This window comes from Bubalus kerabau, chromosome 1 (assembly GCF_029407905.1).
Source record: "Bubalus kerabau isolate K-KA32 ecotype Philippines breed swamp buffalo chromosome 1, PCC_UOA_SB_1v2, whole genome shotgun sequence".
Taxonomy (NCBI): domain Eukaryota; kingdom Metazoa; phylum Chordata; class Mammalia; order Artiodactyla; family Bovidae; genus Bubalus; species Bubalus kerabau.
In genome coordinates, this window is record NC_073624.1 from 250287031 (window position 1) to 250313995 (window position 26965).

The 26965-nt window shown below is 40.2% G+C and overlaps 2 protein-coding genes and 1 long non-coding RNA gene across 12 annotated transcripts in view; 2 read left to right on the plus strand and 1 right to left on the minus strand.

Annotated features, from left to right (window-relative positions):
• The first annotated feature begins 9391 nt into the window (after window positions 1–9391).
• On the plus strand, window positions 9392–10950 carry LOC129638448 (uncharacterized). 3 transcript variants are annotated; one of them, XR_008707839.1, is made up of 3 exons: window positions 9392–9525; window positions 10040–10392; window positions 10674–10950. It is a non-coding gene; the product is annotated as an uncharacterized LOC129638448 (long non-coding RNA). The 3 variants fall into 3 exon arrangements; XR_008707840.1 differs by having other exon boundaries at window positions 9394–9516; XR_008707835.1 differs by lacking the exon at window positions 9392–9525 and adding an exon at window positions 9569–9948.
• Window positions 10529–26727, minus strand: DHFR (dihydrofolate reductase). Of its 6 annotated transcripts, none has more exons than XM_055562847.1 (7): window positions 26310–26727; window positions 25883–25932; window positions 23206–23311; window positions 19716–19842; window positions 17542–17584; window positions 17347–17458; window positions 10529–13213 (listed from the first exon to the last, which is right to left on the minus strand). In XM_055562847.1, exons 1-7 carry the CDS (start codon window positions 26393–26395, stop codon window positions 13135–13137), a joined length of 603 nt encoding a protein of 200 aa, XP_055418822.1. In that variant the 5' UTR covers window positions 26396–26727; the 3' UTR covers window positions 10529–13134. The 6 variants fall into 6 exon arrangements, 4 of the variants coding, with proteins under 4 accessions (XP_055418822.1, XP_055418831.1, XP_055418833.1 ...); XR_008707798.1 differs by having other exon boundaries at window positions 13092–13213; window positions 17347–17462; XM_055562856.1 differs by lacking the exon at window positions 17542–17584 and having other exon boundaries at window positions 17347–17462.
• MSH3 (mutS homolog 3) overlaps window positions 26553–26965 on the plus strand; it is a 183922-nt gene continuing 183509 nt past the window's right edge. For 2 of the 3 annotated variants that reach the window (XM_055562836.1, XM_055562838.1), the window contains exon 1: window positions 26553–26858. In XM_055562836.1, the coding sequence (XP_055418811.1) occupies window positions 26652–26858 (207 nt within the window). In that variant the 5' untranslated portion in view covers window positions 26553–26651. The remainder of the gene's footprint in view (window positions 26859–26965) is intronic. The other variant, XM_055562837.1, reaches the window with a different exon arrangement.

A 26965-nucleotide genomic window follows, 5' to 3' on the forward strand; every position in this document is an offset into this window, starting at 1 on the left:
TGATAAATGATAAAAACACTGCTACAGTCATGTGGGGGAAAGTATCAATGTTACCTTTTTAATAGGTGGCCTTGGAGCAATGGTGTATTTATATAGAAAATAAAATAAAATTTGACCCTTACTTCAGACCACATACAAAAAGTAACAAGGTTTCTAACACCATACACAAAAATAAACTCAAAATGGATTAAAGATCTCAACATAAGACCAGAAACTATAAAACTCCTAGAGGAGAACATAGGCAAAACACTCTCTGACATACATCACAGCAGGATCCTCTATGACCCACCTCCCAGAATATTGGAAATAAAAGCAAAAATAAACAAATGGGACCTAATTAACCTTAAAAGCTTCTGCACATCAAAGGAAACTATTAGCAAGGTGAAAAGACAGCCTTCAGAATGGGAGAAGATAATAGCAAATGAAGCAACTGACAAACAACTAATCTCGAGAATATACAAGCAACTCCTACAGCTCAACTCCAGAAAAATAAATGACCCAATCAAAAAATGGGCCAAAGAACTAAATAGACATTTCTCCAAAGAAGACATACAGATGGCTAACAAACACATGAAAAGATGCTCAACATCACTCATTATCAGAGAAATGCAAATCAAAACCACTATGAGGTACCATTTCACACCAGTCAGAATGGCTGCTATCCAAAAGTCTACAAGTAATAAATGCTGGAGAGGGTGTGGAGAAAAGGGAACCCTCTTACACTGTTGGTGGGAATGCAAACTAGTACAGCCACTATGGAGAACAGTGTGGAGATTCCTTAAAAAACTGGAAATAGACCTGCCTTATGATCCAGCAATCCCACTGCTGGGCATACACACTGAGGAAACCAGAAGGGAAAGAGACACGAGTACCCCAGTGTTCATCGCAGCACTGTTTATGATAGCCAGGACATGGAAGCAACCTAGATGTCCATCAGCAGATGAATGGATAAGAAAGCAGTGGTACATATACGCAATGGAGTATTATTCAGCCATTAAAAAGAATACATTTGAATCAGTTCTAATGAGGTGGATGAAACTGGAGCCTATTATACAGAGTGAAGTAAGCCAGAAAGAAAAACACCAATACAGTATACTAACGCATATATATGGAATTTAGAAAGATGGTAACAATAACCCTGTGTACGAGACAGCAAAAGAGACACTGATGTATAGAACAGTCTTATGGACTCTGTGGGAGAGGGAGAGGGTGGGAAGATTTGGGAGAATGGCATTGAAACATGTAAAATATCATGTATGAAATGAGTTGCCAGTCCAGGTTCCATGCACGAAACTGGATGCTTGGGGCTGGTGCACTTGGACGACCCAGAGGGATGGAATGGGGAGGGAGGAGGGAGGAGGGTTCAGGGTCGGGAACACATGTATACCTGTGGCGGATTCATTTTGATATTTGGCAAAACTAATACAGTTATGTAAAGTTTAAAAATAAAAATTAAAAAAAAAAAGTAACAAGGTGGATCACAGACCTATATATGTCAAGTGAAACAATAACATTTCTGAAAGAAAACAAAGGAAAAAGTCTTCTTGACCTTAGGGAAACAAATGTATCTAAAATAGTAAACAAAAGCAATAACATTAAAAGAAAAAAATCCCGATAGATTTAGCATCATTAAGATAAAGACCATCTGTTCATCAGAAGACACAACTAAGAAAGCATAAAGAAAAGAAAGCCACAGATTGAGAAGACAGCTTCAGTGCTTATATTTGACAGCTTTCTTGGAGTTCCAGAATCTACAGAACTACTACAAATCACTAAACTAACAAAATAAAACCCAAGCTTTGAAAAATTGGGCAAAAAAGCATTGACAAGCACCTTACAAAAAAGATAGCCAAATGACTAATAACCATATGAAAAGGTGTTAGACATCATTAGTCATAAGAGAAATGCAAATTAAACCCCAGGGAGATACCATTATTCACTCATCAAAATAGCTAAAATTAAAAAGATGACAAATCCGAGTTGAAGAGGTTATGGAAGTATTAGAATATCTCAAATATCTCATAGATTGCTAGTAAGCAGGAGGTTGGCACAACCACTTTGGCAAATTGTCTGCCAGTGTCTACTAACACTAAACATAGGCTCACTCGATGACTAGGCAAGTCCACTCTTAGGTTTATAACCAAAGAGAAATGAGTGCCTGTGTCCACCAAAGATAGGTAGAGAAACTGTTCATAATTCACGACTTTCGAAATAATCCAAATATTCACCAACAGGAAAAGAGATAAACATAATGTACTATATATTTAGACAATGGATTATTTCCCAATTTTTAAGAAAACTATTGACACATGCAACAGTCAGGATGAACCTCACAGGTGTTATGCTGCAAAAAAGGTCTGACACAGAAGCTGGATGGAATCCAGTGTGTGAAAAACTAATCCAGTGTGAAGGGGGTCAGAATAGTGGTTGTGTGTGTGTGTGATTTTTAGATGGGGAATAGTCATCATGGAACTTTCTGGGGTGTTGAAAATATTCTATATCTTGATCTGGATGGTGGTTACAGGGTGCATATAATTATAAAAAAATCCACTTTACAGTATGTATTAAGATTATTACAGTTTATGCGTTTCATTGAATATAGTGAAAGTGAAAATCGCTCAGTCGTGTCCGACTCTGCAACTCCATGGACCATGGAATTCTCCAGGCCAGAATAGTGGAGTGGGTAGCCTTTCCTTTCTCCAGGGGATCTTCCCAACCCAGGGATCAAACTCAGGTCTCCCGCATTGCAGGTGGATTGTTTACCAGCTGAGCCACAAGGGAAACCCAAGAATACTGGAGTGGGTAGCCTATCCCTTCTCCAGCGGATCTTCCCAGCCTGGGAATTGAACCGGGGTCTCCTGCCTTGCAGGCAGATTCTTTACCAACTGAGCTATCAGGGAAGCCCCCACTGAATATATTACACCACAATTTTAAAAAAATTTAAAAGAAAGAAAAGAAAGAGGAACAGATTTTAAGTTTATGACTGAATTTTCACAAGGTGAGCTGCCCTGATGTCTTCTCATCACTATCCCCCAAGAGTAACCAGAGTGCTGACTTCTTACACCATAAATTAGTTTTGTGTGTTTTTGAACTTTATATAAATTGAACTCTGGTATATTGATTCTTCTGTTTCTGTTTCTTTTACTAAACATTATATTTGTGAAATTTATTCTGTTGTGTGTAGCTGAAGTTCATTCATTCTTGCTGTATTAGCATTCTAGTGTAGGATTGTACCAAAATTTATTCATGCCACTGTTGATAGACATTAGGGTCATTTCTAATTTATAGCATTGATGTTTTTCAGAGTCTAGTCTGGTTTTGTTTTTAAATGTTCAACACTCTGCTTTTATGATGGGGCTATTTGACTTGTTCCTTTATCCTCTGTATTTCTAATAAATTAGAATTTGGGTCTGGCGCTTGATTCAATTCAGATTAAATTTTTTGGCAAAAGACTATACAGGTAGTGCTGTGTACTTTGTCAAGTTTTGCTCCACAGGGGTTGTACCAGAGTACGCTGTCAAGCTTTTCAGGTGCAATTTTAATTGGCATTTTTCTTATTTTTGGTGATGTGAGCAGCTTTTCATATATGTAGGAGCCATATGTATTTTTTCCTGTGCCCTTTTTGTTCTTATCTTTTGACATTTTCCTGTCAGTCCTTTGCTTCTTTTCTTCTCTATCTTCAGGACTTTTTGTATATTGTAGAGACTGAAACTTTCACAAAAAGTGCTTGATTTCCCAAAGCTCACTTAGTAAGGTCTATGAATTGTGCTGGGTTTATTCAAGGAGAAATGATGACTTCCCTGGGTCCTTTTCTATTTAAAACTGGAAAGTATGAGATACCCACTTTCATCCCCAGTTATACATGACCTTGACAGATACTGTATACACTTTACTGCAAATATGTGCTGGCTTGTTCTTTATGTGGGCTTCCCTGGTGGCTCAGCTGGTAAAGAATCTGCCTGCAATGCGGGAGACCTGGGCTCAGTTCCTCAGTTGGGAAGATCCCCTGGAGAAGGGAAAGGCTACCGAAAGGCTACTGACTCCAGTATTCTGGCCTGGAGATTCCATGGGGAATAGTCCATTCCCTGGTATTGTCCATGGGGTCGTAAAGAGTTGGACACGACTGAGCGACTTTCACCGACTGACTGGCTGTTCTTTATGTATCTGACCCCTTGCCAGCTCTCTGCCACACAGCTTCTCTTCTGCAGCCCACAGTGCATAAGCACGTGGTCCCTCGCCTCAGAAAAGTCTTGCTCTGTTTCTCCGTGTTCACTGGGATTTCAGCCTGGCATGTGAACTATCTTCACTTATGCATCGAGTTCCTTTCCCTTCACTTAGCTGTGAGCTGGGTTGCTCTTCTGACTCCTTCCTTCTTGCTGCCTCCTCTCCAGGCCCAGCCCCTTACCTCTGCTTTTGAACCCCCAGGGGGATACTCCTTCGTCATCATTTTTCTCTTGTGCTTTTGTCTATCTTCAGTCTTAACTTCATTGACATCTTTCCTTTCAGCTAACCTATAAGTACATGTTTCTCCCCATCATGAATCTTTCCCTAGAATATGTTTGCCAGTACAGTTTCTCATGTCCGTGATGGGAATAGCCAAGTATATTACTATCAGAGCTGTGTAGGAGTTCTAGACTGGGTCATGGCCTTAGGGAGAATAAGAAAGTTTATTACTGTGCCTTTCGGAACCCTAATACTACATAAACCACACACCACACACATGCACGCACACGGTTGAAACTTTGAAACTACAGCTTATCCTTATCCTGGTCCAGATCAAATTCCTGTTTAAGGTAAATGCCACTAATCTTTGTCAGGGAATAATGATTTGTTCTGTCTCTGTCTAGAACATACTCCTGAGTGGTGGGATGGGAGTGAGCTGCTCTTCTTAGGGACGGTGGGGTGGGGTTTTCTTTTGATTACAGTGAGTCTCCCTCACCCCTGCAGACACGGGTCCATCCATGGTCCCCACATGGACCCCCACTCTGACACTACACCTTCTCTTGACCCATCATCTCAGATGCTTTCATCTTTTGATGTCTCTACATCTGGATCTCCATCACAGTCTCCTCTATTGAGCAACAGGCTGGAACATCCAGCTGCAGAGCCTAACATCTCTGCGTGTTCAGAGGCACCTCAAACTCCACCTACCCCAGTGGAGGTAGCATCTCCCTTCTTGTTTCCTTTCTGAACTCCTTCTCTGGGGTTCAATGCTCCTCTCCTCCCTAGATGCTCCGGCTAAAACCCTGTCCCGCCCCATTATGAGAGGTGGTTTCATTGAGGGTTTGTTCCGTGCAACTAAGGTTTTGAATGGACATTCACGTTGAAACCCAGGCCTTCTCTCTCTGCCCAGTGCTCCTTCCACAATTTCAGGGCTAGGGCCACTGCCTTTGTGCAGATTTTAGCAGAGGGCCATGCAAAGATGGTACGTATTGAATATATTTAATGACAATGAAAAGAGCTGTGATTGTATGAGTGGGAGGAAACAGCCAGTGAGGCACTCCAAATCCCCTCTCAATTTAAGCTAGACTAGTAGGAGGGTCCTGAAACCAGAAACAGGCCTTTAACAGAGTGCTTATTTGTACAACACGTCCGCCTTCTCTCCTCTTTTTGGACCTAAATCCCTGTTTCCAGCCACCCTCTCCCACCACGTCCACTTGCTGCCCACCTTGCCAGGCAGGTGGGTAGACAAGTGGTCACCTGGGCATGTGGGCTTCTGCCCTTGAAGTCTCAAGGCTGCAGAGTACAAAGAATGCCGAGATCATGGTTTGTATCCACGTGCGGCCTTTTGACACACACGCTAATGAATATATTCCAGGTGCAAACTGTTCTTTCCCACCAGCTGTTTCTGCAGGTCTCCAGCGAGACAATTGCCGGTTCCACTTAACAGGGTGACTCCAGGATGGAGCTGAGAGCTGCCTCGTGTTGAAGCCTGGCTGTTTTCCTGCCCTCTTCCCTGGCTTTAGAATTTGTGTTGAAAAGTTAAAATACAAAACGCGGAAGCACCCCCACACACCTGCCTGTGGGGGCGGCAGGCTCCGCTCTCCTGGCGGGCGCTCAGTGCTGCTTTTCAAGGGCTGAACGGGCAGGTTGCTGAAGCTGGGCAGTGACAACACAGGCCCAGAGGGGTTCACTCACCCCTGCGTTTCTCTGAAAAGATGTCTCTACTTGACGATTACCTGCCTGGGGGTCATCTTTTGAAACCGGCTGAAAAGAGCTTATTTTATAATCAACATTTCCCAGAAATCACTCACAAGCCACAGGCTATGGAAAGAAACAGAGTTTTGACAAACTGCATTCAGTGTACATACTGTCCAAAGTTTGCAGAGCTGAAGGCCAGCCCTTCGAATATTTTCAGATTTGCTTTTCCAAAGGAATGTTTTTTGAAGCTGCAAATATCTGGAGGCACAGATAAAAAGCAAGAGTGAGATGTTGTGTTGGAGCTGGATTTTCAGGGGCAAGGGGCAACTTTCAGGGGCAACTTTTCATAACTATGAAAAGTTATAGTTCACTTTTTATTTTTCATCTAAGCTTCAAACATCACTGAACTATGGAGGAGGTAATAATTAAGACCCAATCAGAAATCAAAACTCTCCCATGTGGTTGATATTCCATTAAGACTAACCCCAAACTCTTTAAGAAGCATCCTGATAGACCAAGTGTGACATTAGTGCTTAAGAAACTGTTGCCTCTATTTCAAAAAGCTTTCTGATGTGTAAAGGAAACAACTGCAAGGGGCATACAGCACAGTCACATTTCCCATTACTCTGATTACTGTGATGCTGTGTTCTGCATTAACTTGGCCAGGCTGTAGTACTTGGTAATTTAATTAAACATGAATCCAGGTGTTGCTGTAAAGGTATTTTGTAGATACAGTTAACACCCACAATCAGTAGACCTTAAGTAAAGGAAACAACCCCTAACAACATGGGTGGATCGAATCTAAGCAGTTGAAGATCTTAGCAGCAAAAGCAGGTTTCTCTTTTTCCTGCCTGATAACTTAAAACAATTGAAATATAGTTGATTTACAATGTTTTTTCAGGTGTACAGCAAAGTGATTCAGTTACATACATATATAATATTGTATACATAATATATTATATGTGTATATGTACACATATACATACATATAGAGATGTGGGTTTGATCCCTGGGTTGGGAAGATTCCCTGGAGGAGGAAATGGCAGCCTGCTCATGTATTTTTTTTTTGTAAATTATTTTTTATTGAAGGATAATTGCTTTGAGAATTCTGCTGTTTTCTGTCAAACCTCAATATGAATCAGCCATAGGTATACATATATCCCCTCTCTTTTGAACCTCCCTCCCGTCTCCCTCCCCATCCCACCCCTCTAGGTTGATACAGAATCCCTGTTTGAGTTTCCTGAGCCGTACAGCAAATTCCCGTTGGCTATTTTACATATGGTGTGCCTGTATTTCATGAACCAAGGAGCCTGGCGGGCTACAGTCCATGGGCTTGCAAAGAGTTGGACGTGACTGAGCAACTAAGCACAGTGCAGCATATGTATATATACCTACACACACACACACACACAAAGGTAGTTACAAGTTATTGAATACAATTTCATGTGCTATACAGTAGGTCCTTGATGCTTACCTGTTTTATGTACAGTAGTGTGTATCTGTTAATCCTACTTTATCCCCCCTGCTCCTTTCCCCTTTGGAAACCATGTTTGTTTTCTATGTCTGTGTTTGTTTCTGTTTTTGTAAATAAGTTCATTTATATTTTTAAGATCCCACAAAAGTGATATCATATGATATTTGTCTTTGTCTGATTTCACTTAGTATGATAATCTCTAGGTCCATTCATGTTGCTGCAAATGGCATTATCTCATTTCTTTTATGGCTGGTATTGCATTGTATATATGTACCACATCTTTATCCATTCATCTGTCAATGGACACTTAGGTTGCTCCTATGTCTTGACTATTATACAAAGTGCTGCTATGAACAACAAAAGCAGGTTTTTCAGAGAAGAAATTTTGCCTCAAGACTGCAGTGTCAACTGCTGGTTGAATTTCAGTCTGCTGGCCTCCTCTGCAGACTTTAGACTTGTCAGCCTTCACAATTAACTGAGTCAATTCCTTAAATCTCCTTATATATATACATACATACATATATATACATATATATATATATGTGTATGCTAAGTCGTTTCAGTAGTGTCTGACTCTGTGCAACCCTATGGACTACAGCCTGCCAGGCTGTAGTATATATATATACATACATACCTATACACGTACATATGTATATGTACGTGTATATGTGTGTGCTAAGTAATTTCAGTAGTGTCCGACTCTGTGCAACCCTATGGACTACAGCCTGCCAGGCTCCTCTGTTCATGGGGATTCTCCAGGCAAGAATACACAGTGGGTTGCCGTGTCCTCCTCCAGGGGATCTTCCTGACCTAGAGATTGAACTGTGTCTCTTATCTCCTGCGATGGCAGGCAAGTTCTTTACCACTAGCGCCACCTGGAATTGACATATATATTTCTGATTCTATGGAAAATCCAGACCAATTCAATCACATTTGTGTGCTTAAGTACTAGCAGTAGTTTTTAAGATGGAAATTCAGAACCATTCAATCTGGATGAACCTTCTTCCGGCTCCTCTGAGTTTGTACTAAGTGAATTGACAGCACTCTTAATTTCAATTCAAATGTGACAAAATGCTGTCTAGGGAAGTGAGACAGATGTTTGGGCTGTCAGGCTGCCTGGAGATACACACAGGGGAACTCTAGTGGGTAAGACCCAGCAGGGAGCACTCACCAAATGAGACCCATAGGGTTCAGACCAGCTTTCCACTCATGACTTGAAACAAAGACCTACAAAGGAGTAAGCTTTGAGGACAGAATGTGAAGAAATCTATGGTGTTAAGAGCCTGTTGGGGAAGGACAGGTTTCCTGTAATCAGATGGAAAAGTCAAACAAGAATATATCCCACAATAGAAGAACACTTTTTACTAAAATATAATGACATTGGCAATGAGAACACAGGTAATATGCAACTAAAATCCAAGCCCAACATGTAATGTTAAACAAAGGCTCTAAATGACAAAATTACTGCCATGTGCAAAGAATGGTATTAGTCTTTCCATTCTTTACAAGAGTAATCTAGTCTTTGCCCATAAATGAGTCAGTTTCCTAAAATACAGAGTTCTTTCCTAAGAAGACCTGCACTCTGCTTACATTTCTCACGACCACTAAAGAACAATTAGCATTAACTCTTTCCAGTCTTCTAGTTTCAAAAAACTCAACGGCCCATACTAGAAGTGATAGGGATAAAGAGACCAAGTAGGTGAATAAACAGTTAATCCCACTTGGGGATTGTAAGTAAGAAAAATATGGGAGACCCTTGTAAGTTAATGATTACTCAAGAAAGCAGGTGTTCTTAACCACAAAACCAAGCAGGCTTGCTTGGCAACAAAACCATGCAACAGAAGCAGGAGACATGCCCCCAAACAACAAAGCAACGGGGGCTTGAGACCCACATCCTGCCAGTGAGTTCAGTAAGTTAATGATCCCTTGGACATGCTCTCTGCACACATAAAAAACAATAACTTGTGGACCTAGCTTGACCACACAAGGACAAGAAAACCCCCCTGCCCAACCTGGAGGAGGAGCTGATGATGGAAGCATGTCTACTCAAGAAAGACAAAGTTCTTCTTCTCTATCTCCTCACTTTTCCTTTGATTATAAAACTGTAGCCCAGGAAGTTCTCTGTGCATGGCACCGCCTCACCCATCCTCTTATAAGCCTCACAAGGATCCTATTCTTATCTCTTTTCCTCTCGCTGAATTCTTTCTGCACTGAGACATAAAGGACTGTGGTACCGGAGCTTTTTGGAGCCCTCTGAAACAACACAAAATGATTTTCGAAGCAAGATGCATTTCCAAACTATTCAAAGATTCAAAAATAGAAAAATGGGGGGCGTAAGTCAAGTTATAATCCGTATCTTTCTCTGTCCCTTTCTGGCTAACTGCTCACCCAATCTTTTTTTTTTTTTTTTCCTGTCCTCCACAGTTAGACTACATTTCCCAGGCTTCTTGCAGTTGGATGTGGTTATATGACAAAGTTTTGGTCAGTGGAATGTGGAAGAAAGTCACGTGTAACCAGTTCCTGGACTGCCCTCCCGGCCAGACCTCCCACAAGTGATCCTCCGTGCTTTTTCCTTTCTGGCAACAATCCTGGAAATGCCTAGTTGCAGACAGGCACTGCAAGGTGGAATGAACCTGGCTCCCTTTATCACCACCTGGAGAGCTACCTGCTGACTGGAAACACCTGTGTTGGACTTCATCTGCGCAATAAACTTCCATGTGTTAAGTCATTGTGATTAGGGTTTCATCTGCTAAGGCAGTGAATTCTCAATCAACATGGTGAGTGAACAGCATTACTTCACTTTTAATGTACTGGAGGGGAAGGGCACACGTTTGCTTTAATCTATTGATTGGGAATGTCATTTATAGCAATGTGGTTAATATAATGAAATGCCAAATCAGCCCCAAATGTGGATGCCACATAGAATTTATTATAAGATTGAATATACGATAGAAATGACTTAGCACAGATTTATCAGTTAAAAATAATTTCTTAGAATTTTAACAGCATGGTTCTATTATTTCAGTTTTTCTTTCATTCCCTTTTTCCTTCCTTACAGGTATTTCAAATTCAGTAGGTCCACAGCCATAATCCAATGCCACCAGAAAATCCTGTTACCTCCAACTTTTAATCTATCCTGAATCAAATATTTTACTGCACCTGATTCTCTAGTCTGAATTACCATCATTCCTCTCCTGAACCTGTAATTAACTGGTCTTCATGCTTCCATGTATTTTAAAATTGTAAAAAACTTTAACTATCCATACCTTTATACTTTTTACTATATAAAGTATGAAATTGTACATAGTCATAAACATGGAATTGTTTTAAGTGTTTACGTTTGCTGGTCCTGAGTGTGTCATGCTTTGGCCACCTGGTGTGAAGAACTGACTCATTGGAAAAGACCCTGATGCTGGGAAAGATTGAAGGCGGGAGGAGAAGGGGATGACAGGATGAGATGGTTGGATGGCATCACTGACGCAATGGACATGAGTTTAAGTAAAGTCCGGGAGCTGGTGATGGACAGGGAGGCCTGGCGTGCTGCAGTCCATGGGGTCACAAACAGTTGGACACGAATGAGCGACTGAACTGAACTGAGCATGTCAGCGGCCTCTTACTGCAAACATCTAGGACTCTGTCTAGTCGTTGGTGTGTTCAGTCATACATAGGTCAGGGGGTTGACAACCCTGGGAGTAGCCCCCATCAATGAGTGGGGGATAAATACTCCAGCTTTCCTCCCCTCCATTTCCCAGGTATTTCAGCAGTATTGAGTTTGTAACCCAATTGGAACCTGCTCGCTGACCTTGAACTGGCCTTCTTACCTTCCCGGTTTTACTTTTCCACGTACCAACTGATGCTTTCGGATATCATCTATCAAATCAATTGGCATCAGTGAGAACGCCACATCTATGTGTGTGGATGGTACCCTGCTGTAGCTTTAATTTGCATTTCTCCAATTAGGCAGGGACATTTTGGTCATTTGAGTTTCCTCTTCTCTAATTGGCTTCCTTCTTTTTCGTGTCAGTATCTAACATCTATAAACTCTGGATACTAATAGTTTTCTGGTTATGTTCCTTGCAGAGAGTACCACTGTTTTCTTGTGGTTTTTAAGTCTTCCTCAGTATTGGTTCCTATTTTTCTGTGTGATCTGTCTTTTCCCTCTAAGAAGATTTTAGGACATTTCTTTTTACTTCTGATGGCCTGTATCCTAATTTTACTGCTAAACATAAAGGGCTCTATTTATTAAGTCATTTTTGTAATAAAAATAAGCACATAAAAGTCTAATCACAACAGACATACCTAATGCAGAAAATAACACTCCAAACTGGTACTGTCAATAGCTTGCTGCATGCTTTCCCCACACATTAACATTGATTAGACGTTTTGAGTTGATACATAAGTTGCTTCTTAGCAGTTTTTGGCATTTTTCAGTCATCCTTTTCTTACTGCTGCAGATGTTACATTTTATAGACATATTAAATAGTTCTTATTAATCAACATTTGGGTTCTTTCCAAGTTTAAAACAAAATTTTGCAACAAATATTCTTGGATCCATCTCTTTGTTCAGGAATAATTTTTAGAAGTGGAAACTCTGGTCCAAACCCAGAATATTTTGAATTTTAATTGATATTGCTAACTTACACACTAAAAAATTTGTACCAATTTATAAGGCAGAAAATGCTATTTTTTTTATATTAGTAATCTAAATCTTCACTAATAAGACGGGTAAAACATGGTTTATTTTTTAATTCTGTGATGTTTAATTTATAACTTACTAATTTTGGTTTCTAGCAATATTTATTCTCAATTTATTACCTTTTAAAATTTTAGCCATTATGTGTGATTTTAGATTATCCTTTCTTGTAAAGAGCAGCCAATTCTTGTTCAATCATTGTAACATCTTGTGAAATCTCACTGAAGGTCAGAAACAAAGTTTTTAAAGGTCTCAGACGTTCTCTTAACCATCAAAAGGTAGTCTTGTACCTGTTCATCACTATCCTTGTGGAATGGTCTGTGTGAACAGAATTTTTTTCAGTAGTGTGATCTATATGGAGTAATTCTTAGTCCCTCTTTTGATCTAATTTAATAACGGAATGCTAGTTTTCCTGTTTATTGTCCATTTCTGACCTTTGAACTTACCCCCTAGCTCTACAGGCTCTGGTTTCTTGCCACCAGGGGACTCTCCTACTTTCGGCTATCTTGATAGATATATTCTACCCTAGGTGGTGCTGGTAACCTATTCCTGGCCCTTAATGGGAATTCAGACAGTTATAGCAAGAAATGTTTTACAAATGGTATCTGACATAGTCTAGTTAAGATTAATGGGGAATATACAACTATGGAAAAAACAGATAACTCATGAGAACCTACTATATAGCACAGGGAACTTTACTCAATGGTCTGTGGTGATCTAAGGTAAGGAAATCCAAAAAACGGGATATATATGTATAGCTCATTCACTTTGTTCTACAGCAGAAACTAACACAACATTGTAAAATAGATGGGAAAACATTTTCACATTAATTGTTCTTTTCATATACTTCAAATTTGTACTTAATGCCTTTTTCCTCCTGGACATCCAAAGGAACACCTGGATATCTGTAAAAGAAAAAGATGTATAATTAAATATTATGCAAATAATCACACATGCAAATAATAAGAAAAACTTCAAACTCTGTAGAACGTTAGAAAATGAAACGTATAATTCTTCTTCCTTTCCTTCTTACTCCTAATTCTTCTCCCCCAAACTAACCACTGTTAGCAGTTTGTCTTTATCTTGCCACTGTATTATCCAGCTAATATGAAATTTCTTAAGGACGTTTTCTAAGTCTTAAACTTGGTATCAAATTTCTTGTGTGAGCAAAGGGAAAATAAAATTCAACCTTTAGCTGTCAGAGTGGAACTGAAGTTACATGTGATGTATGGTAATTCTTGATTTCTGTTTAATTAGTAGACACAACACTGCTCTAATTCCCCACTGTGTGGCTTATTGCAAATCCTTTACTAGAATCACTGTTTATTTTTTCTATGCCCTAACACTCACTTAGGTTGGTGTTCCCACCAGCTTCTAAATCAAAACCCAGGCCCTCCTTTGAGTATATACTTAGAAGTGGGATTGCTGGATCATATGGTAGTTCTACTTTTAGTATTCTGAGGAGCCATATACTGTTTTTCACAGTGGCTGCACCATTTTATATTTCTATCAGTAGTGTGCAAGAGTCCTAATTTCTCCACATCCTTGCCAACACTCTCTCTCATTTTTCTGGTAAGTGAAGTCACTTAGTAAGTGAAGTCCGGTAAGGCTCTTGAGGAGATAATTGCACTTCCATGTTTACTACAGCCAAGATATGGAAACTATAGTGACAAATGAGTATATAAAGAAAATATGTATACATAAAATAGACTACTATTCAGCTTTCAAAAGAGAAGAACATCCTGCCATCTGTAACAACATGGATGAACTTGGAGGACATTATGCTAAGTGGAATAAGTCAGTCACGGAAGGACAATATTGCATGATTTTTCTTACATGAGAAGTCTACAATGGTCAAATTCATGGAAGCAAGAGAGTACAAGGGTGGTTCACAGGGGTTGGGGGAAGGAGGAAACAGGGAGTAGCTGTTCAAAGGGTATATACAATTTCAGCAGGATAAGTCAATCCTGGAGATCTTTTGTGTGACACTGTGCCTATAGTTTATTGATGAGCGTAAAGAAGGAGAGTGAAAAAAGCCAGCTAAAAACTCAATATTAAAAAAACTAAGTTCATGGCATCTGGTCCTATTACTTCATGGAAAATAGAAGGGGAAGAGGTGGAAGCTGTAACAGATTTCCTCTTTCTGGGCTCTAAAATCACTGTGGATGGTGACTGCAGCCATGAAATTAAAGACGATTGCTTCTTGGCAGGAAAGCTATGACAAACCTAGACAGTGTGTTAAAAATCAAAGACATCACTTTGCCAACAAAGGTCCGTATAGTCAAGGCTATGGTCTCTCCAGTAGACACAAATGGTTGTGAGAACTGGATCATAAAGAAGGCAGAGTGCTGAAAAACTGAGGCTTTCAAACTGTGGTGCTGGAGAAGACTCTTTATAGTCCTTTGGACAGCAAGGTGATCAAACCAGTCATAACATGGATGACCACAGAATACTAAGTGAGAGACTTCATAGTATATGATTCTGTTAATATGAAATATCCAGAATACGCATATCTATAGAGATAGAAAATAGATTAGTGTTCCCTAGAGCCAAGATGGTAGGGGAATAAAGAGCAGCTGCTAATGTGCATAGGGATTTTTTGGGGGTAGTGGTGAAAATGTTCTGAACTTGAGATTGTGGTGATAGCCACAAAACTCTGAATATACTAAAAACCACTGAATTTTATATATCGAATGGATGAATGTTGAGATGTGTGAATCATTTCTCAGTAAAGATGTTCATATTTTTTTTTTTCTAAGAGTCAAAAAGCCAGCCCTGTATTTAAATTATAAAGGATTCTAAAGGGTCACAGCTTTGTAAGATGTCTGATTCAGAGCAACAGGGTTTAGAAAGGTATTTTAAAGGTATTTAATATGAAGCTGATTCACATAGTAATTTATTCTTTTTGTTAGTAGCAAAAAAGAAAGGTAAAAAAGAGGGACAGCAGAGATCAGTATCCACAGAAGGTGAGAATCAGCAATCTAAGCAGCACAGGAGAAAATAAGCTGGGACAAAGAAACAGACAATTTTTAAAAACTATATACGGTGGTGGTTTGGTCATTAGTTGTATCCAACTCTTTGCGACTCCACGAACTGTAGCCTGCCAGGCTCCTCTACCCCGGGATTTCCCAGGCAAGAATACTGGAGTGGGTAGCCATTTCCTTCTCCAGGGAATCTTGCCAACCCAGGGATCAAACACAGCACAGGATCTCCTGTGCTGCAGGCAGATTCTTTACTGACTGAGCCACCAGGGAAGCCCCTCATGTATATATATGATTGAAATCAATAATGTGATTTTTCTAAGCAGTCACCTTTGGAGACCGCATAAGCAAAAGGCTGTACTTTGGTTGTTTAGGAAATTTTTAGAGTTCTTAGAGTTTCCAGATTATTTTAGAGCTAGTTAAGAGCCCAAGAAAATCAGTTACACCCTTCATTTGATTCAAGACCATTACCTATATTACTCTAAAAGAAAATGCAAGTGGCTCAGTTGTGTCCAACAGTGCAACCCTATGGACTGTAGCCTGCCAGGTTCCTCTGTCCATGGAATTCTCCAGGCAAGAATACTGGAGTGGGTAGGCCTATCCCTTCTCCAGCGGATTTTCCCAACCCAGGAATTACATCTTGTCTCCTGCATTGCAGGCAGATTCTTCACCAGCTAAGTTACCAGGGAAGCCCCAACTCTAGAAAGTAATATACTTTACTCTAAAGCTTTATAGTGAATATATATAATATATTTTACCCTGCAAAAGTATGACTTAATTGAGACTGGCCCTCATCATCCATTTATACAGACTTTGCTCTGAATGTTGCTTTTAGGAGGAATTTCCAAAATCAAACTTGCACTCAAAGAAAGACTGTTTTCAACTGAGAATGTCTGAAAGAATGTGTTAAGAGCTAGTCTACAAGTGTTGGTATAATTAATCTTCTACTTTCCATAGCCAACAGCTGAAAAGTGCTTTTTAAACTAAAATGTTTTCACAATCAGTTTCATGTGAAAAGCACAAGTACAGAGTAAATCAAATGTAACCTCTTCTTCCACCTCCAGCACTGCTAACTAAGTTCCTTCATCTTTCACTTGGACTACTGTAATGGGCCTCCCTCCTTCACTCCTGTCCCTCCTGCCCACTTCCCGTAACAGAACAGTTAAAGTGAAAGTTAAAGTTGCTCAGTGTCTGACTCTTTGCGACCCTATGGACTATACAGTCCATGGAATTCTGCAGGCCAGAATACTAGAGTGAGTACCATTCCCTTCTCCAGGGGATCTTCCCAACCCAGGGATCAAACCCAGGTCTCCCACATTGCAGGTGGACTCTTTACCAGCTGAGCCACAAGAGAAGCCCAAGAATACTGGAGTGGGTAGCCTACCCCTTCTCCAGAAGAACAGTATCACTCTCTATTCAGAACCCTCTAATCTTGCCCTTGGTCTGATCCCTTTCGGTCCCCTCCTCAGTCATAATGCCCACAGTGGCTTTCAGGTTCAGGGAACATGCCAGGCTTGTTTCTGCCCGCAGGTCTCTTGCACTAGCTACTTCTGGTTTCTGGAATGCTCTTCTCAGGTCTTTGTGTGGCTGGCTTCTTGCTGTTTAGCTCTCAGTGTAGGCGTCACCGTTCAGAAAGGACTTCTCAGAATACACAGAATCTACCACATTGCAGTATTTCAATTCACCACACAGCAACTCTTTGGATGCTTATCTGTTACTCACCCTCCTCCTCCTCTGTTATGAAAAATGTGATCTGGAGCATAGTGATAGTAACATCACCTGTCTAGGTAAGCACTGTATCCCCTAAGGCAGAGGTTTGATCCTGAATAAGCAGAGATCTCACAGAACGAACTAAGGCCGACTCGCTAGATTTCAGCAAAATCATTAAAACCTGAACCTTCCCAAGTGTGTTAAAGCAGATACCCAAAATTCTTATAGCTTATGTCTATAAAACACATTACTACCTTGAATTCTATCTGAAGACACATTCTCTTTTTTATAGTTCTTAAGCAGGAAAGCCAAAGGTGCTTCAGACTAATTGATAACATTTTACTTACTCTGGAAGAAGTTTATATTTTTCAAAATCAATTTCTGGGAAAAACGTATCACTTTCAAATTCTTGCATGATCCTTGTCACAAATAGTCTAACATGGCCTGGCTTGTTCATGGCTTCCTTTGAAATAGAACAAAAGGCATTAATTTCCTTATTTATCTGTGTCTAAAGCTATAGAAACTCTAATATTTTTACTTACCTCCAAAGTATGCTATAATTATCCTATTCTTCACTTTGGGTCCCTGCAAAAGTATGACTTAGCTGAGAATGGCCCTAATCATTTATCAATAATTACAAGGGTGAATTCAAATATACTCTGGGCTCTAGTTTGGTTGCATAAACTCTTTTTGTATCTAAGCATTCAATTTGTCTTTTATCTTAGGTTGTTGTTTAAGAATTAAAACCCCCAAATTATCTACTTTCCCTCCATGGAAAAAACTTACATATATATATATGTATATATGGATAAGATAGTAATTTCATGAAACTTTGACTAATGAAAATCCCAAGGGCATCCTTAGTACCTTTACATAAAATTTAATAATGCTTCAATTTCTCAGCAGATAGTCACAATGCTAGTAGGTAACACATTCTGTCTGTTGTTGCCAATGATTGCATTTGGTCTTATAGAGACAGTGCCACTGCCTGTAACACTGTTGCTAGTTTCTACAGAAAAAACTTCCCTAGAACAAATATCTTAAAATTCGAATACAAATTCAGGAATCAGTCCCAACCGCAGCTCTAAGAAAGCAATAACTTGATTTTGAAATAGCTTACAGAGGTAAAAAACAAAACAAAACAAAACAAAACAAAAACCCCCCACAAAACCATATACATATAAATTCAAGTGTTTGTAATCCTTAAGATTCCACATAAAGGTCATAGAACAAATTTTACTTTTTATTTTCAATACCATGGCTTCCATTAAATCAGTTTTTCTCTTGCCCCAACCAAATCAATTCAACTGTACCAAAAATTGGAAAAATTGAAGGGACTAATCACAGTAGCATTTGAAGATCTGTATCAAAGTTAGTGATATTTGTACAAGTGTATGTATGACCGAGTCCCTTCACTGCTTACCTGAAACTACCACAACGTTGTCAATTGCCTATACCCAATACAAAGTAAAAAGCTTAAAGTTTGGAAAAAAAGTAATAGTTAATGATATTTGGTCCACTGTTTCTGTATAGAGTCAGATGGTAAGTATTTTAGGCTTTGTGGGCCATACAGTTTCTTACCTTTGTAGCAAAAGCAGTCATAAGCATCAATAAACCAATAGGCATGGCTATGTTCTAATGAAACTCTGTTTACAAAAACAGGCTGGTAGATTTGAATGTTCTACAAGTCATTGTGATGTGAAGTAATCCATAGTGAATTATCACCTAGGGATTCTACTTCTTTATTTATATGCGTTTAGATATATCAAATTATATAAATGTATTTAAGTACTTATACCATTTAGAATACATTTTCAAGTGACTGCAGTATTGAATCATTCAAAATATGATAGACACTGAGGAAAAGACAGGATTTATTTTTCTTAAAAAATTCATACTTGGCCAAAAAGACCAAAGAAAAATGTCCATTTCCCCCTATTACAAATGGAGGAAATAAAGGTTGTAGAAAGAGGAACACAAAAAACAAGAATTTTTATAATCCTACCTGGGATCTTGGTATACCTCTTCTTTCTAAAATAATTTCAGTGTTTGTATATTACCACAAGCCACCAAAGAATAGGGGCTGACTTTTTTTCCTCCCCATAAATGTTCATCTTTCATCAATGTTATAAAATTCTATGTATTAACCTCAGCATTTTCTAAAGCTGGAGGTCTTCTGGTATCAAGCAAAAGGAATTATTTTCTATTTTACATACTGTCTTCTTTTATGATATGAAATCATGTAACACTTTCTCTCTATCCTCATTTTAAATGAAAACTGTTGAGGGAGTCTTCTGTTTTTAATTAGCTCATATCCATCTAGTCACTGTATATCAATGGACAGCCACAGCCTTTTCTCGGTAAGGAACATATTTATCCTGAAAAACAGATGATAACTCAGTGTATGCAGGGCACATACAGAAAAGTAAACAATGCAGTGCAAACACAATTCTCAGGAAGGGTTTAGAGTGTTTTTAATATTGGAAACATCAACTATTTTGCATTGAAAATAAATTGGTATATACCTAAAAACTTATTTTAAAAGTTTCATTTAGTTTGTCTGATAGTGTCAAAAAATGAGTATTTCACACTGACAGTATGTCTAACTTATAGAAATAACACGCTTTGCTCATGGCTTATTTTTTCAAAGTTCAGATGGCAGGGAAGCTGAAAGAGGGTAGACTATTTTTTTATATTCACAGATAATTTTTCTTACCTTATAAACAGAACTGCCTCCCACTATCCAAACCACGTCTACTTTATTTGTTAATTCTGGATCTTCAATAAGTTCTAAGGCATCATCCAGACTTTTGGCAAGAAAATGAGCTCCCTTTGGAGGTTCCCTGAGGTTAACAGAAAGAATTACACATAATATCTACAAACACCATTCATATTAGTAAAATAATCTGACTAGGAAGCAGTAATTATAAAGTAAAAATCATCATAAACATAAGACCTTTCAATAAAAAGCATTTAGCATCAGTATGGCCCATGGCCAATAATTCAACCCTTATTTGTTTATGTACAGTCCACAATGAATCAAAACCAAAACCACCTGTGATATCGCATGATATGTATGTTAGAAAGATCAGAACAGTAGTTGTTTCTGGAGGGAAGGGGTAAAGATTCACCAGTAGGGGACTCGAGGCAGCTTTCTGGGAGTGACAGTAACGTTCTCTATCTTTGATATGGGTTATACAGGTGCATGTTGTTGCTGATTTGCTAAGTCATGTCTGACTCTGCGACCTCATGGACTGCAGCACACGGTGCTTTTCTGTCTTCCACCATCTCCTGGAGTTTGCTCAAACTCATGTCCATTGAGTCAGTAATGCTATCTAACCATTTTATCCTCTGCTGCCCTCTTCTTTTGCCTTCAGTCTTTCCCAGCATCAGAGGCATAGGTGCATACATTTGTTAAAATGTAGGAAATGTACACATAAGACAAAAATGTACATTTTGTTGTACATAGTATTTATTTCAAAAGAAAAACAGTAAAGTAATATTAAACCCTAGTTTTCCAAATTTATTTATGTTGTAGCGTGTATCAGTAATTCATTCCTTTTATTGTGGAGTAATATTCCATAGCATGGATATAGTACATTTTGTTGATCCATTCATCAGTTGATGGACATTTGGGATGTTTCCATTTTTTGGCTACTATGAATGATGATGCTTTGAATATCTGTGTACAGGTTCTTATGTAATTATGCCTTCATTTCTCTTGGGTATATTCCAAGGGGTGGGATTGCTGGGGCATATGATGATTCTGTGTTTAATGTTTTGAGAAAATGCCTGTTTTCCAAATGTGGCTGTGTAATATTTCTTTTAAAGCCACAACTGGATTGTCTAGAAAGCTTTGGAAAGGCATTTTTTCCCTATACCTCATTAAGGAAACACTTACCCAAAATGACTAATATCTGGCAGCAAATTTTGGGGCTACTTTGAGGATTCAGTTTCTTTTTACCCTGGGGGTGGTGGTAAGAAACTGAACCTATCTAAAAGCTTACATGAATTAGAGATTTACCTGTGTGAATCTCCCCACTTTTATTTAGGACGTAGCAGTGCCTGGCACACAGCAGGTGCTCAGGATATATGTGGAACTGACCACAAGTAGCGAAGCAGAAGGAAGGATAAAAAATAACTCAAAAAATTTTCCCTAACTGGGATCCTTATTTCCTTGGTGTGCTTGGTAATAAAGATTTTAAATTTTCTCTTGGTTATAAAGATTTTAAATTTGCTCTCTGCCTTATAAAAAAAAAAAGTGAAAATACACCAACAAATGTTATTTATAAATACATAAGAAAAAACCAAATCCAATTACATGCACCACAGGGGGTCATAAGGAAGAAATTGGAGATATGCTTCCCCAACTGAAAATCTCTCCCACTGAGATTTCTTTATGTTCGTTTTAGCTCAAGCTGGCCATAAATAAACTTAAATAGTATTCAAGAATATGTTATTAAAGAGTCTCTGGGAATGGCAATACAATCAGTGAATCTCGATTCTACCAAGTAAAGAGATAATCAGAATATTCTAGCAACAAGGAGAGACCAGCATGAAGACTGGGGCAGATGGCAAGACATATTCCCCTACCCAAAGGCAATCAGTGCAAATATTCTGGTATACTTTCTTTCATGTTTTTAACCTATACCATTCTAGGAGGGATTTGGGAGAAAATCTACACAAGCCTGAATCCCCTTAGGCTATAGTTGTGCAGTGTTTTTTTCTTTCCCATGGTCTTTGATATATTCACTTGGCTAGGCTACAGTACTCAGTTATTTAGACAGCAATCTAGGTGTTGTCATGAAGGTATTTTGTAGATGTGATTAAAGCTGATAATTAGATGACTTTAATCTGGGTGGACCTAATTCAAGGGGTTGAAAGGTCTTAAGAACAGATCTGAGGCTTCCCTGAAGAAATTTCACCAGTGGGCAGCAGCTTCAGCCCCTTCTAGAGTTCCTGCCTGTCCTTCCTGATGGTCTGCCCTAGAGGTATTTGGATTTGCCTAGCCAGCCCCAGGGATGGGGGAGCCTGATGGGCTGCCGTCTATGGGGTCGCACAGAGTCGGACATGACTGAAGCGACTTAGCAGCAGCAGCCAGCCCCCACGATGGTATAATTCCTTGCAATAAAAGTCTTTTACCTATCTATCTGCTACTGGTCTGATGCTCTGGTTAAACCCTAATAATACACATGGGAAAGGAATATTATGACCCTTGTTCTTAAGCAAGCAGTAACCTAGGATACTGCATTCTTTTTCTGCTTAGATTATTAGTTTAAGAGAGAATAATTACCATGCCAATTCCAAACTTCCTCTTATGGTGTAATTCAGGTGCTCCCCCACCCCCCAAATCCCTTGGGGTTCAGGAAGTTATCTTAGTGAGCTAGGACCAATGTAAACAGTAACAAAAAGTAACAAAATGGAAACCCCTGTAGAGTAAATGCCATGGAAGCCTTGGTGCAGACAAAGCACTGGAGCTGACTTGATGAACAGCCTTAATGCTATTACCTGAACCACCTCTCCCTCCTCACCCTGCCGAGTCCCCAGGGCATTTCCAGGCATCCAGATCTATGTCACCTAATGTTAGACTGGTGAACAGAAAAATTCCTTGCACAGGTCAACAAAAGACACTCCTGAGAATCCCTGGGAAATGCTTCCATTTCAAACCTTTGAAATTTTTAACCTTCAGACTTTGGGTAAAGAGCCTAAGTACAAAATATTATTTGGGTGTTGTGGTAAACTAGAAATAACAGAGCACAAGATGAAATAATACAGCACAGTTTTTAGCTTATTCTAAAACTTACATCTTAGTGTATTTAGGGATAGGTACAGAGAAAGGATAACCACTTAATTTTGGTAAGTTCCAAAACATATGTATTTTGATTTTATGTGAAACTAGAGTTTCTTAAGTTACATTATATAACTGATATTTAAGTTTACTGAATAATGGTTCAAGGAAACTCGCAAATCTATTACCATAGTTAGATTTAATGTAACTTGTCAAGTGATGAACTCAATCCCTTGAGTAACAGAATAAGTTACTGTCATGAGGCATAAATAACTGCTACTTCATTTTCTGTAATCACCTTTATGATATTAAGTAGTTTCATCCATAGTAACATTCATACTATTTCAGTCATACACTAACCCTCTACCATAAGAAATGGAACACGATTTTCTTGCTGTGAATTTGTTCTAGTACTTACTTGAGTTCTCTACTGAGAACTATATTAATTCTGTCCTTTAAAGGTCGATTCTTCTCTGGAATGGAGAACCAGGTCTTCCTACCCATAATCACCAAATTCTGTTTACCTTTAAAATCACATGGAAAGAATAAATATATTTTTGGAGCATACATATATATTTTTATATACTTACACATATATACATAGATATGATGGTCATAGTGACACCTAGTGGATCTGCTTTAAAAATTAAAATTTAAAACTGCTTTACCAAAATTTACCATGTCATCCATTATCTAAGTCTAATAACTATTATTCCCTTTGCCTTTAGCCAATTTATAACCAATATATAGCTTTAACCAACTGTAATCATGTATATTATAGTAGTTAAAAGCAAAGATACTGGGATGAAGTGCTAAAATTGAATGTATTCTGTCATCTACTAAGCAAGTCATGTTTATTTCCTGTGCTTTATTTTCCTTACCTATAAAATGGAGCTAACAATGGTTCCTACTTGTAGAGTTGTTATGGGTATTTAAGACTTATTTATTGTTATGGGTAATTAAGTTGTTAAGGGTATTTAAGTTGTTATGGGTATTTAAGGGCTTCCCTGGTGGCTCAGATGGTAAAGCCTCTGCCTACAATGCAGGAGACCTGGGTTTGATCCCTGAGTCAGGAAGATCCCCTGGAGAAGGAAATGGCAACCCACTCCAGTACTCTTGCCTGGAAAATCCCATGGATGGAGGAGCCTGGGAGGCTACAGTCCATGGTGTTGCAAACAGTCGGACATGACTGAGCAACTTCACTTTACTTCACTTCACTTCTGGTGGCTCAGCTAGTAAAGAATCTGCATGCAATGTGGCAGACCTGGGTTTGATCCCTGGGTTGGGAAGATCCCCTGGAGAAGGGAATGCTACCCACTCCGGTATTCTGGCCTGGAGAATTCCATGGACTGTATAGTCCATGGGGTCACAAAGAATTGGACATGACTGAGCAACTTTCACATATATACATTATTTATATTTGCATACTTTATATATTTAAATTACAATAATTTTTCTTAAAGATAGCTGCTTAATATTCCAAGCAATGAGCTTAAAACATTATCAATTGTGCCTCTATGCTTCTCTTTCAACTATACTGCTTCTATAAAAACTTTACATATGTAGCTTCCAATTTGTTTAATTACTTTGGAGGGAAAAACCTTGGGAGTTGACTATCTGGATCAAAGGAACATATACATTTCTATGATTCTTGACATGTTCTGAGAGACTATCAAAGGAGTGCATGTATCTGTTTTCTTAAAGAATCATCATTAGTTTGATTTTTTCAAAACAAAAACATGAAATTTACAAACTGCAAAAAATTTTATTTTCCTCCAAGAATAAACACCCCCCCACCCCCTCCCCGTAATTCAAAGAATCCTTATAGAATATGCACTATATTTTCAAGGACAGAACTTTATGTGTTCAATAAGGAGATTATCAACTATTAATGAAGCTAACAGGTGAGGAATTCTGATGAGGAAAATGGCACAGATCTGACCTAACAACTAAGGTAGAAATGATGAATGAAGGACATAGGGAGACAGCCAAGACATCCTTGGTACCCTTTCATTCATTCATCCAAGAAATACTATATTTACTGAAAACAAGCAAACAGGCAGAGGATGCTCATTAGCAAGCCATACTTAGGATTCTTGAGAGCGTTCATGTCAATCCTTTGCCTTAGAGCTCTTGCCATCTTGTGTCGACCAGTGAGTGATTCAAGGGCCAAATCCAAGGACCTTTATCTGCCATTACAGTTATGCTGCATCTGCTTCTTTCCGATTTATGGTTCCCCTGTTTACTCTGCTATTGCTCCTCCAATGAACAAAGATACACTCCTCTTAGGTTTTAAATGGTCCTATCCCTCATGCCCATACTCTTTTCCCTGGTTATCCTCTTCCCTGGTAGCTCAGAGGTTAAAGCGTCTGCCCGCAATGCGGGAGACCAGGGTTCGATTCCTGAGTTGGGAAGATCCCCTGGAGAAGGAAATGGCAACCTACTCCAGTACTCCTGCCTAGAACATCCCATGGATGGAGGAGCCTGGTAGGCTACAGTCCATGGGGTCGCAAAGAGTCGGACGCGACTTCACTTCACTTCATCCTCTTCTTGCCAGTGGTTCAATTCATCTCGTTCCCTGGGCCTGAAGTTGTCTCGAATATCCTACAAGCACTTCAAAATCGTCATCATTAGAGCTGCTCACTATTTCCCATGTCACTCAGACTATCAAACTGGAAATGAGAGTTCATCCTTGCCTTACTGCACCTCCTTCAACTTTCGGATCTCCAAATCGAGCATCTGTAACCGTTTTTTGCCCTTTGTCCTCTCCATTGCCATTCAGACATTATCATCTTAGAGCAGCAGCGACTTCAAAAGCCGCTTCCGTTCTCCTTTGCGGGCGCTGACCTCCAAAGAAGCCTTTACCTAGCTTCCAATTTTGCCCAATACCTGAATTGTACGTGCCCACGTAAAATTTCAAATTTTTTTTTTTAAAGGAATGTTTAATGAGTCTTGGGAACTGTATACACATTGATGTTAAGACAAAAGGTCCAAGACTAACATGAGCAACTTTTCACTTAAGTAAAATTTGCACTGGTAAGCTTCCTCAGGCAAGACCTTTCGCAAACTTGAAGCACTTAAAAATGCCACATTACCTTCTACTGAAGAGCCTGTAGTCATGCTTTGGAAATACTGGAATTCATTCCTACAAGTTAAGAGAAACACGCAGTTCCTCAGAATGTGATCCCGTGGGCTTAAGCTCTAAAGCCCCCCGACAAACGGGGCGCTGGTTGCGGGGTGGCGGGGGGAGGGACTTCCAGGGCTGGGATTTTGCTCCCGGGGTAGGAGCCGGGGGTAAAGGTCTAGCCGGGCAGCTGGAGCGGGACGTAAATCAATAATATGCCGCCAGGCTCCGGACGCAGAATGAAGCCCAAGCCTAGCTCTTGCCAGCTCAGGTCACGAGACCGACCCCTCCTTCTCCCGGCGTCGGCCCGACGCGGCCCAGGTGTCCCGATCAAGGGCCGTTGGCGCCAGCTCCCATTCTCGACACCCCCCACCCCCCGCCCAGGGCTCAGCAGATACCTGAGCGGTGGCCAGGGCAGGTTCCCGTTCTTGCCGATGCCCATGTTCTGGGACACAGCGACGATGCAGTTTAGCGGACGAACCATGACAGCGGCAAGAAACACTTTCTAGCTAGCCGTGGACCCCGACCGGGCACGTTCAGCCAGCTTGGCGCGAAATTTTGGCCGCCCCGCCCCTCCAGCCCTATTTGTGTAGGCGAGACCGCGCCCCCGCCCCGCCTCTCGCCCCGGCGCACCGCCGGGTCACGACGTGCTCGCGCCCGCAGACACCCCGGGAACTGCGGCCGCGGGCCCGCGCTCCCGGCTCGGCCCGGCTCTCGGGTTGTTGATTCCTGGCCTTGCGATGTCGCGCCGGAAGCTGGCCTCCGGCGGCGCCGCTCCCGCCAACCCAGCGTCTTCAAGGCAGGCTGTTTTGAGCAGATTCTTCCAGTCTACGGGAAGCCTGAAATCCACCGCATCCCCAGCGGGTGCAGCCGAGAAGGCGGACCCTGACTCTGACTCCGCGGCGCCCCTAGCGTCCACGCTCCCGCCGCAGTTGCAGCCACACGTGGTGGGTTCGGTCCAGATCGGGGCGGGGCCATCGGGGAGAGGGGCGGGTCCAGATGGGCGGAGGCAGCGCTTGTGGGTGGGGCGGGATGAGGCGGGGACGGTGCGCGA

Excerpts from the sequence above, each read along its gene's own strand:
- DHFR (XM_055562847.1), bottom strand. The coding sequence starts at position 26,395 with ATGGTTCGTCCGCTAAACTGCATCGTCGCTGTGTCCCAGAACATGGGC. Across the intron at positions 17,585-19,715 it reads GAGGCAGTTCTGTTTATAAG|GGACCCAAAGTGAAGAATAG; the intron begins GTAAGAAAAATT and ends ATACTTTTGCAG. Across the intron at positions 17,459-17,541 it reads AATTATAGCATACTTTGGAG|CCATGAACAAGCCAGGCCAT; the intron begins GTAAGTAAAAAT and ends TTTCAAAGGAAG.